The sequence below is a fragment of the Mirounga leonina genome, unplaced genomic scaffold, assembly GCF_011800145.1.
Source record: "Mirounga leonina isolate KUSES-001 unplaced genomic scaffold, KU_Mleo_1.0 Mir_173, whole genome shotgun sequence".
Classification (NCBI taxonomy): Eukaryota; Metazoa; Chordata; class Mammalia; order Carnivora; family Phocidae; genus Mirounga; species Mirounga leonina.
This window is the reverse complement of record NW_023270447.1, coordinates 16509069-16527737: the sequence shown is the minus strand read 5'-3', so window position 1 is coordinate 16527737 and position 18669 is coordinate 16509069. Positions and strand designations below refer to the sequence as shown.

The window sequence follows — 18669 nt, the reverse complement described above, 5'->3', positions numbered from 1 at the left end:
GCACAGCTCATGCTGATGGTGCGTCGGCCCTACTGACTACGGCGGCTCAGGCCGTCATCAACACCAGGATGGAGGCCTAGTGCCCAAGCTGTTGCAACAGCAAACACACCAAGGGACTGGCCACAGGGAAGGCAAGCGGGACCTTGGTTGGCTCTACCATATTCACACAGGAAGGCAGTTTCTAACGAAAACAAGTTCCAGGAACCCAACCCCCTAGGGATGGGCAGATGGGACACCTCGGGCTGCAATGTGCATTCAGAGAGGCTCCAGATCCTTTTTGTGGGGGCAAAGGAAACGACTGAAAGCAAAACACAACACAACTGTAGCAACAGCCTGATTTCAGCTCTTCCCACTATAGAGCACTTGACGGCCGCAAGAATGATCAAATCTATGTGTAGGAGAGCATGTGCTTAAAACCCACTGCCTTCTAGCCATGTCTTCTCATTGGCAAGACCACAGCCACTGGACTTAGCGGCTGGTTAGCCGAGACTCAGTGGCTCATTCATCCACTGACTCTGTATTCCAACCTCTCTGTGGAGGGTCCTTCAGAATCGTGGCTATTCTGTACTTGCAAGGTACCTCCCACCTCTTGGGTTAAAACCACACTGCTCTTCCTAGGGGTGGCCATTAGTAAACTGGCAAAATTCAGCTCCTTTCCCCCTGTCCCCATACAAGAAAAATCAGAGACACAGGGACAAGAAGAATTTGTCTGTAGGGGTTTGTTCTTACTGCCAGTTCTAGAAATGGGATCTACTGTGCTTCTCACCAAATTCCTTCTGGGGTTCACGAGGGACCTCAAGGTGGTCCTGCCACCGCTTGCAGGAGGATTACCCATTCTCCGAAAAGCAGCTCGACATCCCCCCTGAGGCCTCTCCTGAAAACTGAGGTTGGCACTGTTTTTCCCCAGCCACATTGTGCACTGAAGTATTGATATATACAGTATCATCTCATTTTAGGTTTCAGTGCTCTTAACATGGTATCGTAGAACAGACATTGCGCTTGAAGCCAGATGAAGGCAGAACCCGGTTTCGACCCTTGGTGCCCCACTAAATGATTCTGGGTAGGTCGCTTCTCTGAGTCTGTTTCTCCTCTGCGGGAAGGGGTAAACTGGTGCCCTGCCAAACCTGGAGCACTCATTTTGAGACTTCAGTAAGACAATGCACTTGAATTCCCTGTGAAAGGACGCACAGGGAAGCTGGAGAGACTTCTGCAAATGTAACAAAATGACACCGTGACCTAATGCTCTTGTAGCAAGTCCTTCAAAGCAGGGGGGCTGGGCCTCCACTGTCATTTATCAACTCCCACCCTCCCCCAACAAAGAGTGCTTATGCATGGATGGGCTACTACATTCCACGTTCAGGGACTTTTGAACTTGAACATGCCCCAGTAATGTTATGGATCAATAATATCTTCACTCCAAACTCTTTTCCATTGGGCATAAGCAAAATAGCCTCTCCTTTTCTCACCCGGGATGTTAAGGTCATGACCCTCAATATGGCTGGAACATCTCATCTCTGGCCTCAGCTCCCTGGGGGCCAGCGAGGACTGCATACCCTTAATTCTCCTCTCCATCTTTTTTTTTTTTTTTTTTAAAGATTTTATTTATTTATTTGAGAGAGAGAGAATGAGAGACAGAGAGCACGAGAGGGAAGAGGGTCAGAGGGAGAAGCAGACCCCCAGCTGAGCAGGGAGCCCGATGTGGGACTCGACCCCGGGACTCCAGGATCATGACCTGAGCCGAAGGCAGTCGCTTAACCAACTGAGCCACCCAGGCGCCCTCTCCTCTCCATCCTTGCCACCCCCCACCCCGGTCTCACTCCTTTCCGGGGCCCTTGTATGCAAGTCCACACGAGGCCCCTAAATACATTCTAAATTCCAGCAAATCTCTGCAAGTAAGATTTTATTCCCTCCAAGTGCCAGTGTGATGGTCTCCTATGTAATGAAGAAGCTTTTATATTTTTAGTTTTCTTCCCATACAACAAACACTATTAATAACATTCTAGTTTCTCCCGAGATGATATGGATTAGACCAAATGGAAAGTTACCATGGCTACCAGAGTGTTATTTTTGGTTTGAGAAATTCATGCCAAGGGAAGCAGCATACACGGTCAAGAACTGGAGCTTTATTTCCGCTTTGCTATCAGGCAATCAATCACAATTTAATTTTGAAACCCTAATTGCAGCGGAAACTAATTATGAGCGGCAAGACCTGAAACCCCTAATTAAAGTAGGAGTCAATAAAGTGATTGGCATTATCACTGGGGCGACTCTGGCAGGGAGTTAAGCCCAGGAGGACTTTCTCTCCCAGGTAACCACCGAAGGGAAATGGGGCAGGGAAGCGCACTGTGAGGCTCCATGCAGGACCCGAGGTTGGGTCTGGAAGCTCATCCGTGTCTGGTGAGCGAGCAAGCCAGGTCCTCTCTCTGCGCTAGGAAGATGCACCAAACTGGGGGCCAGGTGAGAAGCCCCAGGTGGAAAGGAGGTGTTTCTACGACCAGTCAACCGCCAAGAGTGGTCAGGGGAGGCCAGGGAAGGAGGAGCTAAGGGGAGGGGGAGGCCAGGGAGGGACGGCTGTACCCCCATACGTCACTGTGGCCTTTCTGTGCAGGCCTTGAAGGATATAACAGCAGAGGAACAGGGACATCCACACAGAACCTCGTCACTCAGACCCAGATATTTAGCGGCTGTTTGCTCACATACCAATGCTGAGTTGCACTTTTCTGAATTAGCAGAAGGCTTATGGCAGGACTTCTATTAGAGTGAAAACCTACTGCCAATCTGAAGCACCCGGTCCCTTTGGGACCTCCTGGTCTATCTTTGACAGCTTTAAAATACCATTAATGGAATGACTTCATCTACCGGACGTTAGAATGATCCATATTTAGGCCAGAAACCACATGGTCCTCATATCACCCCACTGGGCTCCAGGACAGAAAGGGGCTCTTCAATCAGGGAGGAAACACTTTTAAACTGATGATTAATTGCTCATCCCCCTCCAAACTCCTTGACAAAGAGACAAAATGAACTTTGCTAAATGGTTAGAAAGCTACTCTGAACACTCCAAGAGGGCAGTAAAATCAGAAGAAACCTAATCTCTTCTCACTCAGTGTCTATTTTTCTACAAAGGGCTCTTTCTCCCTTTAATAGGTTTTTCTGTTACATCTTCCTGAGAATTCTTTTAAGCATTATTGAGAAGGAAGCCGAACATCATAATGCTGCTGTAGCTTTTTCAATTGCACGAAGTCAGTCAGTCTCTCAGGAGACAGAGCTCCACCATCTGGGTGGGAGGAATGTCATGAGACTTCAGATTCCTATTTCTCATGAATAAGGAAGGTCCGTGGTCAAGCTAAGGGCCGACGGGATTTTTTCCAAGGCAGACAGACCCACAGATCAAGGAGAGCCTGTATTAACCTTCACTCTTAGTGTTGTCACTGGCAGGCAACATAGAACACAGGTCTTGTCTTGAATCAGTCCAATGAGGTTGAGTATTTTCATCAAAATAGTGTGTTGACTTACTATGCAAAACCTTTGGTGTTGGTGTCTTGTAACAAAGGTTCAAAATGAGAGCAGTAAAGACAAGACCGTTCCAAACACTGAAATGTTTTAGAACCTGGCTGAGATAGGAAAGGCAGTATTTGGTGGCTTCTGTAGGTTATATACATTATTGACATAATGCCCAAGCAGGCTCAGCAGAGAGAGGGGCTCAGCCAGCTCACAGCCACAGCGAACAAGGGAAGAGAGATACAAAGAGAGAAGGAAGAAAAATAGGTCCATGTTACCAAGTTACTTTGGTACAGAATTTCCACCCAAGGAGACTGACAGAGCTTCTTCCCCAAACGCAGCCTTGGAACCCCCTTCTGTGCAGCTGGGTTCCGTTTCCAGGGGAGGGAGGCACATCACGAGGGGCTTAGCCCGATCTACCAGCCAAAGAAAGTGCCTCTGTTTTTACAGCCAGCAGGCTGCAAACTTTTTCTGGTGCCTGTTGGAAGCCCAAGGCTTTCAAGGCTCCCAAAAGAATCTCCAATGCATCTTATCTCAACACCGCACGTACCTTGGCTCCCAGGAACGGCTTGCGGTGATAGAAGCAGCATAGGACTGCCGACAGGGCGTGGAAGGCATTGCAATCCTTAGGCATCTTTCAGTGCCCGGTCCCTGGACCACACACTTTCCTTTTTCTAGGGTTAAAAGAAATGGGGCTTGCGCGTCAGAGCCCCAGCCCGCCGCGGCAGCCCCACTGCTCCCGCCTGCAGTCCAGCAGCCGGCTGGGGGAGCGAGCCGCTTGCTCCTTCTCGTGGGCCAGTCTGGGACTTCTCCCCTCCGCTGAAGCCAATACGAGTCACTCGTTCAATTCTGGCAGGCTGATGTCCAGCCTGCCAGGGACACAGTGCCAGAAATCCTCATGTGACCAGACTTGCTTTCTGATGAAATTCTAACCTCTCGTAGAAGAGCTTTGGGCTTTAGCTGTCCCCTCAATTTAGAGACCCGGCAGAAATCATTATCCCCCTCAAACAGCCTGTCCTTCCCAGGGCTAGGGCACCAGGCGACCAGCTCCTGGACGCTTGATCTGTGCTCGTTACCCCAGCAGCTAAGGGTTAAGGAAGCACACATCACACCACCTTGTGATGAGACAAAGGCTCCCTTGAGAAAAGGACCTAAAAGGTGACTGGGGCGTGACTTTTCCTTAGGACCAATCCTAGAAGTCCGAGGAAACGGAGGCAGGGTCCCTGTCCCCACTCTCCCAGCCCACCCGCAGTACTGTTTATTTTTCATTAGAATGCTCCTGGCAGCCAGTTTGCAGCTGATAACGTTGGCCTAGCCATCACTGTGGGCAATAGGGTCTTCTGGTGTTTAATCAGCAGGTCTGTTGGCAAACGCCCTGGGCGCCCCATCCCGTCCCACCTGGCCGAGCCGTCTGCTGGGAGGCTGGGGGTCAAGCTGTACACCCTCTTCTGACTCAACTCTTTGTCTCACTTCCCTCCTTCACTTCGAATACTCCGTTCAGTTGTCCTCTCTGGCTAACCCAGATCCAGCACTCAGACCAGGCGGCCCACGCAGCAAGCCATTCTCCTGTTCTAAGAGGCCCTTGCCCCCACCAAGAGCCTCCCGTGTCCTGAAGGGGAATGCTTCTCTTCTTGCATTCCAGTCAGAGTGGATGCTCAACAATTCTGGTTTTTATCAAACCCCGGTTTCTGCCTATAGCTCTTCCTCTCCTGCTGGTCCAGACGTTACCTTTCTATGGCTTCGGCCACTCAAAATTGGAATGTGTCCTGAAGCTTTCTGAAACTTCACACAGGCAGAAACTTGTAATGAGGACGAAACAGAACCTATTCAGTCCAGAAAGGAACAACACCAGATGAGGCATGAGGGAAGTATGAGAAATATCCAACAGGATTAGTGTCAAATCCTCAGGAGGCCTCGGCCTTTGGACTAGGTCAAGTCGGCCTGTAAAAATAGAGACTTGTTTGTTCAATGCCTGGAGCAGCCTCTGTGCTTTAACACAGCCTGAAGGGGCAGAGGGGCAGCCTAATAAATACATAGGATGCAGGGACAGAGCTACAGAGGGTCTGTCACCACAGGAATGATGGGGGAGGGGAAGCTGACTTCCTCTGTGCTCCCTCAGTCCCTCTCTTCTGTCATTTTGAAGGCCAGATGTGCAGTCCTGGGGGCTCCTGGGTCCGGGGAAGTCTACCCAAGAAGCTGGAAGCAAGCATCAAAGGTGGTAGAGTTCACAGGGCCCTTGGAGTTGGTCCAGTTGGGGTCGATACAGTCCTCCAAGATCCATATACTGTATCCACGAGCAAGCATTTGCTGTTTGCCCTGATTTCTATTAGAGAGGGTTCAAACAGGGCAGTCAGGGCCCATGACCTGTGGGGATGACTCATCCATGAGGCCTACAGTCAACAGGTAAGGGGCCCAGTTTTCATCTGCTCATCCCCTTTGGCAGGAGACGCGCTCCACCAGGCTAAAAAACTCCCGAGAGGCTACAAAAAAGCGCCATCCCCAGCGTGGGACAAGGAAAGAAAGCAGCTCCTTAAATCCCCCACAAAAATTCAGAGAGATTGCCCAAAGCCTCTGAACTCCTCCTTCCCCCCAGAAAGTCTGAATTGAAGTATACTCCTGAAAGAAATATGCAAATAATTCAGACTTGTAAATGACCGAGAATTATGTCATCAAGTGCTCTGGGGCCAAGGTAAAAGCAACACAAAAGATCCTCCGGTCACTGTAGAATCATGGTTCTTGTCACTTGAGGCTTTCTCTGTTTACTCTAAGAAATGTCCCCCAAATGCCCAAAGAATTGCTTGTCAGGATTAAAAAATGGGTTAATCTTATTAGGTAACTGTTTCCTAAGCACTTTTTTTTTTTTTTAAGATTTTATTTATTTATTTGATAGAGAGAGCGAGAGAGTACAAGCAGGGGTAACAGTAGAGGGAGAGGGAGAAGCAGGCTCCCTGATGTGGGGCTCGATCCCAGGACCTTGGGATCATGACCCGAGCCGAAGGCAGACGCTTAACCATCGGAGCCACCCAGGCGCCCCTCCTAAGCACTTTTTAAAAAAAGATTTATTTGAGAGAGAGAGAGAGAGAGTGAGCGTGAGTGCACACACGCCTGCGTGTAAATGGTGGGGAGGGGCAGAGGGAGAGAGAGAAGCAGACAGGCTCCGACCCTGAGACTGTGACCTGAGCTGAAACCAAGAGTCCGATGCTCAACCGAATGAGCCACCCAGGCACCCTGTCACTTTTTAATTTTTTTGTTCCTCACCAAAAATAGTTTCTGAAACTGCACTCAAAGGTTTTAATAAATTTCTCCTGAAATGGCCAAGGAGGGAGACTAAAATAACGTATTGTTGTTGCAACTAAAGATGATAATTGCGTGAATTTGCAAAGTGCCCTTCACTGACTTGTTATGTTTTTCAGTATCTGCATCTACACTGATCAATTCTCCCATGTTCTCCTGACAGTGATTATTCTCTTCCAGTTACAAAGAAACAGAAAACCAGGACGGCATGTCACTCAGCAGAGAACAGACAAAGGACCAGGGACTCCAGCCTGTGATTGCAGAACCTGGTATTGTAATCACACAGAAACACAAATAAGAGATTTTTTAATGTCTTTATAATTAAACCTGTTACTCACACAGCCCCATAGAAAGGCGGTGACCTGGGGCAGGGGGGTCACTCTCTGATGATTTGGTGCATGTGATTTAGGACCAAATTTGGATTCAGGGTTTTCTACACACCGTGCTCTTCTCAGGACAGGGGTTGGCATCTCTAGCGCAGCCCCAGGGACTGATGGAGAGGGAGTGGTGCTGGATAACCCACAAAACTCTGGGGAAACTGTGCTCTCTAGCGCCCCCCTCTGGCCTCCTGGAAGACTTGTTCCTCTGCACCAAGGGAAACACCTGTGAAAAAAGCCAGGGCAGGGCAGCCAGGAAGACCCTTGAGAGAGATTTCCATGCCTTCAGTCAAATGCTGCCCACCCCATCTGGGAAGAGGGTTAAAGCCCACCAGAGGAAGGTCCCTGCTCCATGCCATTTTTTCCTTGGGCAGCCCTAATACTAACCTGCCCTATTTAGTAACCATGGAAACGGGAGCAGCCTGCCAGCCATATCCCCGCAGATGCGTGCTTCCTGTTGGCAACAGCCCTTGGGTTGAGAGAAGCTGAAAGTGTGCAAGAGTCCCTCTCCCAGAGAGCTACAGTCCTCACTAGAAGATCCGGCTCCCAGTGAGGCAGACCCTCTCTTTGACCTGGCACTGGGGGAGAGGTCTGTGGGAGAGAAAGAGGTGCCTACCAGGTATTTGCTTTTACCTGTTTTCAGGGCAACCGGGAAAACAAAGCTGCCAATACTCTGCCATTCTCCTCCCCAGAGCTGGCCCAGAATCAAGGCATCAAGCCTTAGGTGCACTGAGGTGCTCTTGGTCACTGTCCCACAGTCCAAGGACAGCACGCTGTCACCAGAGGGCACCGGTCTAAGGCTGCAAGGCCTGGCTCATCCCTGCCCACAGGGACACACTCAGAGCATCAGTCAAGGGATGAACACTAGCCGTGGAGGTCAAAACAGCTCAACCTCTCATAGCAACCACTGAGACTCCACCTCCTCAGCAAGATCTCTCTCTCCCGGCTTTTTTGCCTCCACTAAACCCCAGTGATCAGACTCTCAGTGAACAAAAACAGCTTTAATGAGCTGGCGGTGGGGGGGGGGCGGGCAGGTAAGACCGATCCTACTACCACTTCCATTTCCCCTGGTGTCCTAGGAAGCAGGAAGATTAACCTGGATTGGCCCAATCCTAAATATCCAAGACCACCCTCTGCAGGTTCGGCCCTTTGGAAAGCAGTGAGGCAAATGCCTGGGAAGCCCTGGGCCAGGGAAAGTGTGTTTCTCTGCAACCCTGTCTCCCAAAGCTTCCCAGGCACCTGGCCATCTGCATGATTCTGAGCACAGTAAAGCCGGAGGGCGGCGGGGTGCTGTGGCTCAGGGTACCTACCCTCCCATAAAAGCCACAGGACCTCAGGGCTTAAGGAGGTCTCCCAAGACCACTGAGGGTGAAGAGAAGCTGTCAGGGAGGAAGTCCGCTTCCCCTCACGCCAGACTCAGCAGCTGCATAAGCCGCCAAAGACCGCTGGACACATTTTCCTATATGCACATGCAGTTTACGTCTTGCTCAAGGAGGGAATGCACCCTGGACTCGGCAGGAGGCGGCCGCTTTGTGTACTGCTTTGGACAAGATGTTCACTTGCGCCCAGGAGTACAGAGGGTGCACTGAAGAGTGTTTGCTGTGCACGTCTCCATCTGACAGTCCCCCAGATTCCTCACAGTGGTGAGAGTACGGCTGCCAAGTGGCCTCTGTCCGGAAGCAGTATTGATCTGCCTAGCGCATCGAAAAAGGAACAAAGGGCAGTACTCACAAACACACTTTTCTCTACTGGGTCTTATGCCACCCCTCCCCCGCAATAAATTTCCATTTCTCTAACTGGCTATTAAAATTGTAGAACTGACCATGTGGAGCTAAATCAGGTGAGGGCCCAGCCTGGACTTTGCTTTCTTGCTCTATCACACACAATTCCATCCCATACGTCCCCCCAACACCACCTACTTCCTGTTATCACCCCAGAAATCCTAGGTTACACAAGCCCTATTTTCTGTTTTTAGCATTAAGGCAAAAATGAAAAGAACAAGCATGGGGCGTAACTCCAGCCTTTCCACCGGCAGGCTCAGAAAGTCTCTGGCGGTCTCCGTCTTTCCTCAGAGTCCATGAAAACCATCAACCCTCCTCCCCTAGCAAAGAGCACATACTGTAATGTTTTATGTGTAATTTTAGGGGAGCCCTGGGAGTCTTACGCATCCAAGATGACCTAGCCTCTGCACGCTTCCTTCCATTCTACCCTCATGATGTGCGCACCTCACCCAGAGCAGGCATTTGCTTTTCTGGTTATTGTAGCTCCTACGTTTTCTGCGCTGTGCACTTTTCTCTTTCTCCTTCCTTCCACTTTGGTAAGTGTGAGCTATCTAAGCAACTAATAGTGACCACAAATGCCCCTCAGACGCCCCTCCCATGCAGAGCTGCAGAAAGGGGCCGAGGGGCTTCTGCAAAGCCAGAACACCAGGAAGGCTCACCAGCTGGGACCAGCTGCACTGTCTCCCATCTCCACCGCCCCTGGCTCTTCCATCTCATAAGCCCATTTCTGCAAAATGACATCTTCCAAAACTGAGTTGTGAGACACAGATTTGCATGTCTCAGAAGTGACGCTCAAGGTAGCAGGTTAGAAGGAGAGCCAGGGTGGGTTCAAGTCTTCACTGCGCTGCTAGCAAGCTGGGGGACCTTGGGAAATTTCTTAACCTCTCTGAGCCTCAGTTTCCTCCTCCAATTGACCAGGTCTTTGTGAGGACCCGGTGAGATAAACACATAAAGAGCTGGGCACTCAGCATATGTGAGCTTCCCCTCCCCACTGGGTCCTCCTGCAGGGCATACGCCCTGTCTCACCCACCTGTCAGGCCCCGGGAGCCATGACCCCCACCAGAGCGCGGCCAGCTCCCACCTGAGCCGCTGACCGGCAGGCTGGTACTGCAATGACTCTTGAATCTTAAACGCCAGGGAACGATGAGGAGTTTAAGAGTTGTTTCAGTCTTAAAATATTTTTAGCCTTTAAATTTTAAGATCCCATATTAAAATTGCACATATGGTTTTAATCACACTTGCTCAGATGTCTCAGATGATTTTCTACTCCGGAGCCGCTGTCCTTTGGAGAGTTGTTTGTTTTAACAGGCAGGATGTATGTCCACAGCATCTGCCTACTTGGCCCTCACCCAGGGGAACTCCTGGTCCATCCACAACTACTGAGATCTCGATATCGCACCCCATCCCAGCCAGTCTGACTGGGGATCCCGTAGCCCCCTAATAGGATCTGGGTTGCACCCCTCCTTCTGCCTTGCCCCCACACCGAGTTGGCTGCTGCAAAGCTGGGCTTCAGCCTCCATCCTGCCTGGATGTCCCACCTGATGCTCCTCCAACCTCGCCCCCTTGCCTAGTCTTCCAGGGTCTTGCCCTAGGACTAGACCTTCCACAGGAGTCTAGAGTCGCCAGATGACCACCTCCCATGTGCCTGACTCCTTCATTCTTCATCGGCCCTATTACCGGCTCCTCTGATACCAGCCACTTCTAGAATTAGAACAGGGCCGGGTATAGATGCTTAGATTTCCAGTGTCCACCCAGACTCTGCCTTCCACCTCGATGTCCCTTCCCCTCTTTCAACCCTAGCAGCAGGAACTGCCAGAGTTACAGTGCATTCTTCCAATGCCACTCTGTGCCTTTCTTCCACCTTAGAGAGGCTACCAAATGTCCAAGTGCACGAAACAGGCATCGAGGAATGCCCGAGGGGGCTGGAATCCTGGGGCACGTGGTGGGGTCGGCCCCAGGTGAGAGGTGCAGGCAGAACCAGCTGCACTCATTCCAGCCTTGAAAGCTGGCCAAAGTGCATCAGGAAATGAGCGCATTAATCCCTTCTGTTTTCACGCAAATTCCAGCCACCTAAGTGAAATATTTCGGTGGAAAAATATCTTGTTTTCATGGCTATAAACTGATCGTGGGCCTTATCATCAGTGACATACTGGAGCATTCTGCCTCCTGCCCAAAGAGCTAGGAGAAGCAGGCCAGGCCACGCGTTGTTAAGCTGGGGTGGAGTGGGGCTCCCATGAGCTACTGGAAATTGCATGCAAACGGTTGGGTGAGTATCTGTTCACTGAGGTGAGGAGAAATGGCTTTTACCCATTTCTCAAAGAGTGACATGACCTAAAAATCCCCACTGATCCAGAAGGACTTTCAGTGGTTCTTCAAGATGGGGCTTCTGAGGGTCCTACCTGATCTTTTGTTCTAGTGGGAGAAGAAGGAGGGGAAGACCTCGGTCACCGGGGACATAAGCAAAGGCAGGTGGAGGCTGCAGCTACCATAAGGTCGGCCCCGCAGGGCTGAGGTCAGCCAGAGGGGCAGACAGGAAGCCTTGAGGCCTGCAGTACTGCCTTCCTTGCTGCCGTCGGAGCAGCTTTAAACACGTGTGAGAGGAAGGGAAGCCTTCCCCCACTGGTGCCCGGACCTTGCTTGTCCACCCCACTCAGTGTCACGGCTGAGCTGAACGCAGAGGCGCTGCAAGGTGGACTCGCAGCCCCCCTCCCCCACCACAGGCACAGGGCTGCGTTCGTCACAGGCAACCCGCCTGCCAGTGGGAGCTGCCTTCACCCCCCTACCCCGTGCAAGGCCCCCAGGAGCCAGCATTTATACAGAGAGCGTTCACCGTAGTGTCTTCTTTAATACTAAACACCAGGACACACGGACTTTTATCTCCTTGTCACCTGTGAGATCAGACAGTACTCAGAGTTAATCATTAAACCAATGCTGAATCTGAATGGCTGGATCGATGGGGGGTGATAATGGAAGCATGGCTACCACCTGGTTGCCTGGAGTACCTTATCTTGTGCAAATCCCCAAGGCACCAGCCCCGCCGAGGGACAGACAGCCTTAGCAACAGAGGCGGCAGGTCTCATCCAAAATATCCCATCAGAGATCCTCATTCATTACTGATGGGAAAGGGCAGGACATGGACAGATGGATGCTGAGGCAGAATCTGCAAAGAGCCAGGAGGTAGCAAAGCCCTAGAGCACCAGGGACGACTGCAGCGCTCAGGGACCGCCTTGGTGAATACAGAAACACCATCTAGGTGTACTTCTCTAGGAAAAGGCCGACTCACATGGAGTGTTCCATGGAAAGGACCATATTGATTACCAGCCTGTTTCTTCACTTCCTGAAGTACTCAGGTGCCAAGCACAATGCCGCCTACAGAAGTGACATCCAGACTCTGGTCAACACTCCTGGTGCCCAAGGTGGGACAATGGGCTCCTTTTGTCAATGGCTCAAAGGATAATACAATCCCTGGCCTTGCAGTGTGTACCCAGAGGAGTGGGAGGGCAGGAGGGAGGAAGGGAGAGTTACCAGGGAGAGCAGCAGGAACCCACCTGCACCAATCTCTAAGAACACCACAGGAGCCTCAGGGCCGGGGTACTTGTGACAGCAGATGCGGGAATTTTTCCAAGGCCAAACTATAAGGGGAATCCACGGCCCCTCTGCTCTGTTGCCCACGACTTCTCTGCAATGGCATGGATCTGACAATTAAACTGGGAGGCAATGGGTATCCAGCACATAGGAGAAAACCAGAGAAAGAGTAGTACAGGGTTTGAAAAGGCCAAAAAGAAAGTACCTCTGCACAACCTACTACTCGTGTGTCAATATTTCACATATTTACCCCAAGTAGACAGACACAATTAGAAATATAGCCCACTATACTTCTGATCCTGAAAAGTCAGGGGAAAAAAAACGATGTAAATAGCAGACAGTGGTTATTACGTTTAAAAGCTTTACCCCGTGGCATGTACATTCATACTTGTTTTGGATGTGTGAGCCAATCAGAATTCTGAACACTGAATGGTTCAGGAGTGGACATAATGGACCTAAGTTAGACAATCAGAGTCCTTCCCTGGGATTTTTCAAACCAGAGCAGAGGAAGAGGTCTCCTTTCCCCCGTGGGCCATAAACTTGAAGATGAAAAACTAGTGCAGCCTACGGCCATGTGCCCCCACTATATCCACACAATGATCGGAGTGAATGTGGCCAATGTGCTGAGAAGAGGATACAAGGACTAAGAGTGTGGATGGCCTTCCTTCTCCAGAATAGTCATCAAGCCAGGCTACTCCACCCCTGTCCTTGCCAGTGGTAAATCTCCTAGTTCACATCATCAGTTTGAGAGTTTACTTTACCAGTGTGAGATTAAGTAAAATTTGAGATTGAGACAGAACACATTGTGCTGGGCTCTACTGGAGTTCATATGTACGAGAGATGATCTATCTGAGAAATGCTCAAAAAGAGCCAACATAAACTCATGTTACATGAAAACATGTATAATGCACACCCATTAATAACAGGCCTGTTCCCTCGTGTTTCAGTGATGGGTGGAAATTAATGGTGCTTCATAGCCGACTGCAAGGATGCTCCATTAAAGAGTTGTCTTGAGTTCTCAAGGAAGAAGCAGACATGAATTTGCCTCCAGGAAAAGGGAGAGGGATTCATGGAGTCGGAATGTCCTGTGCCACTGAATGGAGGTGTGAGTTTTGCTCCCACACCCAGCACCCCTCCCAGGCTAGGGGAAGCCACGAACAAACGGCTCATTCAACCCTGCTCGTGCAGGCAACAGCACCCTCTTAAGTTCCTGGAGGACATTTCCAAAGACTACTGTGTTCTGTGGAAAGACAGAGGACCTAATCCAGAGGTACTGTCTGAGACAGTCCCTTATTAAGGCCAGATGGACTTTACCAGCGACAATTGATTACCTGGGAGGGCAACTCTCATGATTCTTTGTAGGTCAAAGAAAGGGAAATTTGCATTATCCCCCAAATATATTCAAATCTTCCCAAATTTACTCCTTATGTAGTCCTTTGGTGAATACGGCCCAGAAGGAGCCTCGGAGCCCTGGAGCCCCGGTTCTTGGTCTGTGTGGCCCTACAAGGCTTCCTTCACCTACTGCTATTGCTTTATTTACCCCAGTGAAGGCCCTAGCTCCAACACTGAAGCACTCATTAAAGTGACCCGTGTGCTTGTCTGTCTGCTTCAGGACTTACCGTCTTATTCATTGTCAACACTCCAATGCCCAGAAGGATTGGGGCCAATGCCTGAACAGGACAGGGGCCAGAGAACGTCTGGAGAAAGCACAGGGATTGTGCATCTGGGCCCACAAATACCTTGGAAAGAAGATGCACAAGAAGTACAGGTGCATATTTCTAGACACAGTTCTTATGCATCCCCACTGCAAAGAGATAGGGACCCCCCCAAATAGTTCAGAACCATAGAGGTCTAAGACATGACTTGCCACACGAGGATTATGATCCTCATTGGATTAACCAGGCTTGCCATATCTGCAGCTAGATTAGGACTGGTCCCTTCTTCAGCCCCTCAAAAGCATCCCACTCTCCACTGTGAGCTACCTGGGTTCCCAAATGGAGAGAGGCTCCCGGAACACGTGACTCCCAACTCCTACTACCTGCACGAGCAATCCTTGAACGCTCTGCAAACCAGGAGATAAGAAGATGCAGCCCTGTCCTGCCCGGGCTTGTTCCAGCAAAGACCCAGAGAAGACAGAGGGGAGACTGGGCCACGATGGAGTCAGTTGGCCATGATGGACTCAGATGCTTCAGAAAAACACCCACCTGGTCCTGGGAAAAATGAGAATCCAACTGGATCCTGGTGGTCACAGGAAACAGTCCATCAGCTTCATTATTGCTTCTGAACAAAACGCTCTTTTGAGAGTGTGAATGGGGGCTTTATGTAGTTAAGTTCTCATCCACGGGCTAATAAATATGTGAAATGCCCTCTCAGACCAGGTTCCTGCAGCCTGGACACTGAGGTCATTCAAGAAACAATTAGATGCCATCTGGAGAGATCTGGGACTCAAAAGGAAATTGCCTCGCAGGGCCAAACAGCATGTTCTTGTTCCCAGGGTCTGACACATCCTTATCGTCACTGACATAAAGGACGGATGGAGCTTGGCCAGCTAACCCACACTAGGAGCACAAAATGGGCAAATGTGGCAGCAATTAATAAAAGGTTAAGGACCAGGAGAATGTTCATATTCAGTCTGCCTCAAGTAAATTTATCCCTTAACTGCACTTTCGCATCCAAGCTGAGCATCTCTGCCATAAACCAGACCTTTGCCTCACCAAGCTTTGGGTTTTCACGGTTTTAATATAAAGCAATCAGAGCAGAACAGCAACTGTTTCTGCACCAGCTCCTCACAGTGTACAATGAGCGACTCGATCATAGGAAACAGAGTATTTACTGAGGCCTCACAATGCACTCAATTGTAAAGAATAGGCCCTTATTTCTAGGATAGATTCTCAATCTTTTCTCATTTTTTTTTAAAGATTTTATTTATTTATTTGAGAGCGAGAATGAGAGAGAGAGAGAGCATGAGAGGGGGAGGGTCAGAGGGAGAAGCAGACTCCCTGCCAAGCAGGGAGCCCGATGCGGGACTCGATCCCGGGACTCCAGGATCATGACCTGAGCCGAAGGCAGTCGCTTAAACAACTGAGCCACCCAGGCGCCCTCTTTTCTCATTTTTTAAATGAAAATTTAATGTCTCTTCTGTCTTAATAATCAGTATTCTTAAATGTAAATGTTATTGTTTTAAAAAAACCCACTTAGCTAGAGAAAAAATATGGATTTAGATCAACAGGAGATGATGATTCCTGTTCTAAGTGTTTCCGCGGCTTTATAACAGCTCTTAAGTAGCAGGAGCCCCTCTTGGACAGTGATGTTCAAAGTGCAGCCTATGTGCCTGCAGGGGCCTTTCAGGGAGTCCATAAGGCCAAAACTATTTTCGTAACAATACTGAGACATTTTGGGGTGCCTGGGTGGCTCAGTCGGTTTAGCATCTGCCTTCGGCTCAGGTCATGATCACAGGGCCCTGGGATGGAGTCCTGTGGCGGGCTTCCTGCCCTTCTCCCTCTGCCTGCCGCTCTCCCTGCTTGTGCTCTCTCTGACAAGTAAATAAATAAAATCTTAAAAAAAAAAAATACTGAGACTTTTTTGCCTTTTTCACTGGGTTGACATTTCCGCCAATAAGGTGAAAGCAATGATGGGTCACACTGCTAGGACCTTAGCACAAAGTGAGGGAGAGGCACCACACTGGATAAGGGGTCACTGTATTTCTTAACTACCATTTTTTTAGAAAAAATTTATGTTTTAAATATTGAAAAAACAATTTTTAAGTATTTCTCTAAAAAATCGCCAGTTTCGCTGAAGAAATCCTTGCTGACGCAGTAAGAACTACTTGCTTTAAATCACAGCTGGACCCTTGCGTCCACGTCTCGAGCGTCCACGTGGCCCTTCTCCGGCAGACCCAAGTACAACGTCATCTTGAGGGAAAGCAACCGTGTGCTCAACTAGCTGCTTTTTTCATGGAACACCATTTCTACTTCAAAGAATGTCTGACAAACTGTGGTTATTCAGATGTGGGTATTTATCTGGCAGGCATTTTCTAAGAAAGGAACAAAGTGAGCCTGTCACTTCCAGAACAATGGACAGTATTTGTTGCCAGGGATGAAACCTGAGCATTCAACTGAAAAATCAGAATTTGGGGAAACTTGTATTCATGACCATGAGCTTGACAGCTTCCCGATACTTTAGTGATTTTTCTGATAAGTGGTAATAATAAACAGAAGTGAGTTTTTAATATTGTATAATGAAATATGTTAACATTTTGAATATCTGCACAACTCAGAAAACCAGTATTTCTAAAATGCCCAATGCATAGTGGAACAAAATCACACATGGGTGTGTTCTAGGAGACCAGACACTAAAGAGATTTGCAAAAATGTACAATGCCATTCTTCTCATTAAATTTTGTTTTGGAAAATAATTAGTTTTTACAAAAATAATTAGTTATTTTTAAATGAGTTAACTAAATATTAAAAAACTGCTATATTTTAATTTCTAATACAATAAACCAATAGTTAAAACTCATATAACTAAAACTCTTTGGTGTCTCAATAATTTTTAAGAGTGAAAAGGGGTCCTGAGCTTAGTTTAAGAACTTTGGCTCTAATACACCCGAGCTACTCATTTTACATAATTTTGATCGAACCTTAAGTTCTTAGCATATTTATGAAGTAGACTAACAGAGGGCTATTTTTATTTTAATAAATAACTCTACTATAAAAACACTAACACTTATAGAGAAAATTTGGAAACTGACAGCAATGTGAACAAAAACTCCGTAGTTGCCAGGAAATTAATTTTGACTTACTACTCAACACTCAATCATGCTACTCCCAGTTTGTCTCTTACAGAAATTCTCACAAATGTGCACCAAGCTGTCTGAGTTGCAGGTAATGCCATCTCTCCAGTATTTTTTTTAAGATTTATTTATTTATTTGAGAGAGACACACACAGACAGTGCAGGGGGGCAGGTAGGGGCAGAAGGAGAATCTCAAGCAGACGCCCCCCTGAGCCCAAAGCCAGGTTCCATCCCAGGACCAGGAGATCATGACCTGAGCCAAAATCAAGAGTGGGCTGCTTAACTGATTGGGGCACCCAGGCGCCCCTTTCCAGTATGGTGCTTCGCTCCTCTGTACTCCCATGCACACCCAACCCGGCAGGAAATCCTAAAGACTCTGCCTTCATATGAGACCAGAATGTCCCTTCTTCACCACCTCCAATGCGGTCACAGGTCCAAACTATCCTGACTCACCTGGATAGTCCCCACGGCCTCCCAACTCCTCTTCCTGTTCCCGCCTTTGCCCCCCAAAGTCTGCTAGCAACATAGAAGCCAATGTCATCCCTACATGGCTCCCCACTTCACTCCGCAAAAGTTACATATGGGACCCATGCAATCTTCCCCGTCCCCCTCACCACCCTCTCACATCAGCTTCTGGTACTCTCTCTTGCTCACGTTCACCCTTGCCTTTCCAGCCCCTCTGGCCTCATGGCTGTTCCTTGGTGGAAGAAGTGAACTCTTACCCCACTCCGCCTGGGCACACACGACCCCATAGGCTCAGGGTCTTCCCCCTTAATCTCTAACATGCTGACAATCTGTTTTCTGCTTCACCTAATACCAGCTTCCTTCTGGCCATTTTTTTTTTCAGCTGTCAGATCGCAATTCACATATAACTTTTTCCAAGGAGGCTCTTTGGTTACCACAGGTTAAACTTCAGATCCATGCCAACCCCTCTCGCACAAAATCTACATACTGTGTCACAGCACCTTAGAGCTTTTTTCCCCAAGAATGTAAGACAATTTACTCTATTAATAAAATGCCTTAACGATTTTAATCTGTATTCTATAAAGCCAACAAAAACCATATAAAATATACTTTAAACACAGCCCTTGGTTCTGAGGTTGTGAATATAATGTTAATAACTTAATATCGAAAGCTCCCAGAATAATTAGACATAACTGCAGTCAAACGCTGCACGAGTGTGACATTTTTATTACCACTAGAGGGCAGAATTTAACAGCAAACGAGTCCAATGCTAACAAGCCTGGCCACCCATTCGGGAGCTGAAGAGTTACTGGGACCCTATAGCTGACAAGATCTCCTGAGGAACTAACAGGTCTGAGCCAGAGGCTCTCAGAAC

General features: G+C 48.8%; 1 protein-coding gene across 5 annotated transcripts in view; it reads right to left on the bottom strand.

Moving 5' to 3' along the window:
- Positions 1–18669, bottom strand: part of BCAR3 (BCAR3 adaptor protein, NSP family member) — a 130414-nt gene that overhangs the window by 46674 nt on the left and 65071 nt on the right. Inside the window, exon 1 of one of the 5 annotated variants that reach the window (XM_035018006.1) lies at positions 4052–6309. The exons of the other annotated variants lie outside the window; for them this stretch is intronic. Within the exon in view, the coding sequence (XP_034873897.1) occupies positions 4052–4135 (84 nt within the window). The 5' untranslated portion in view covers positions 4136–6309. Of the gene's footprint in view, positions 1–4051; positions 6310–18669 lie in introns of those variants that run through there. 5 annotated transcript variants of the gene reach the window in all.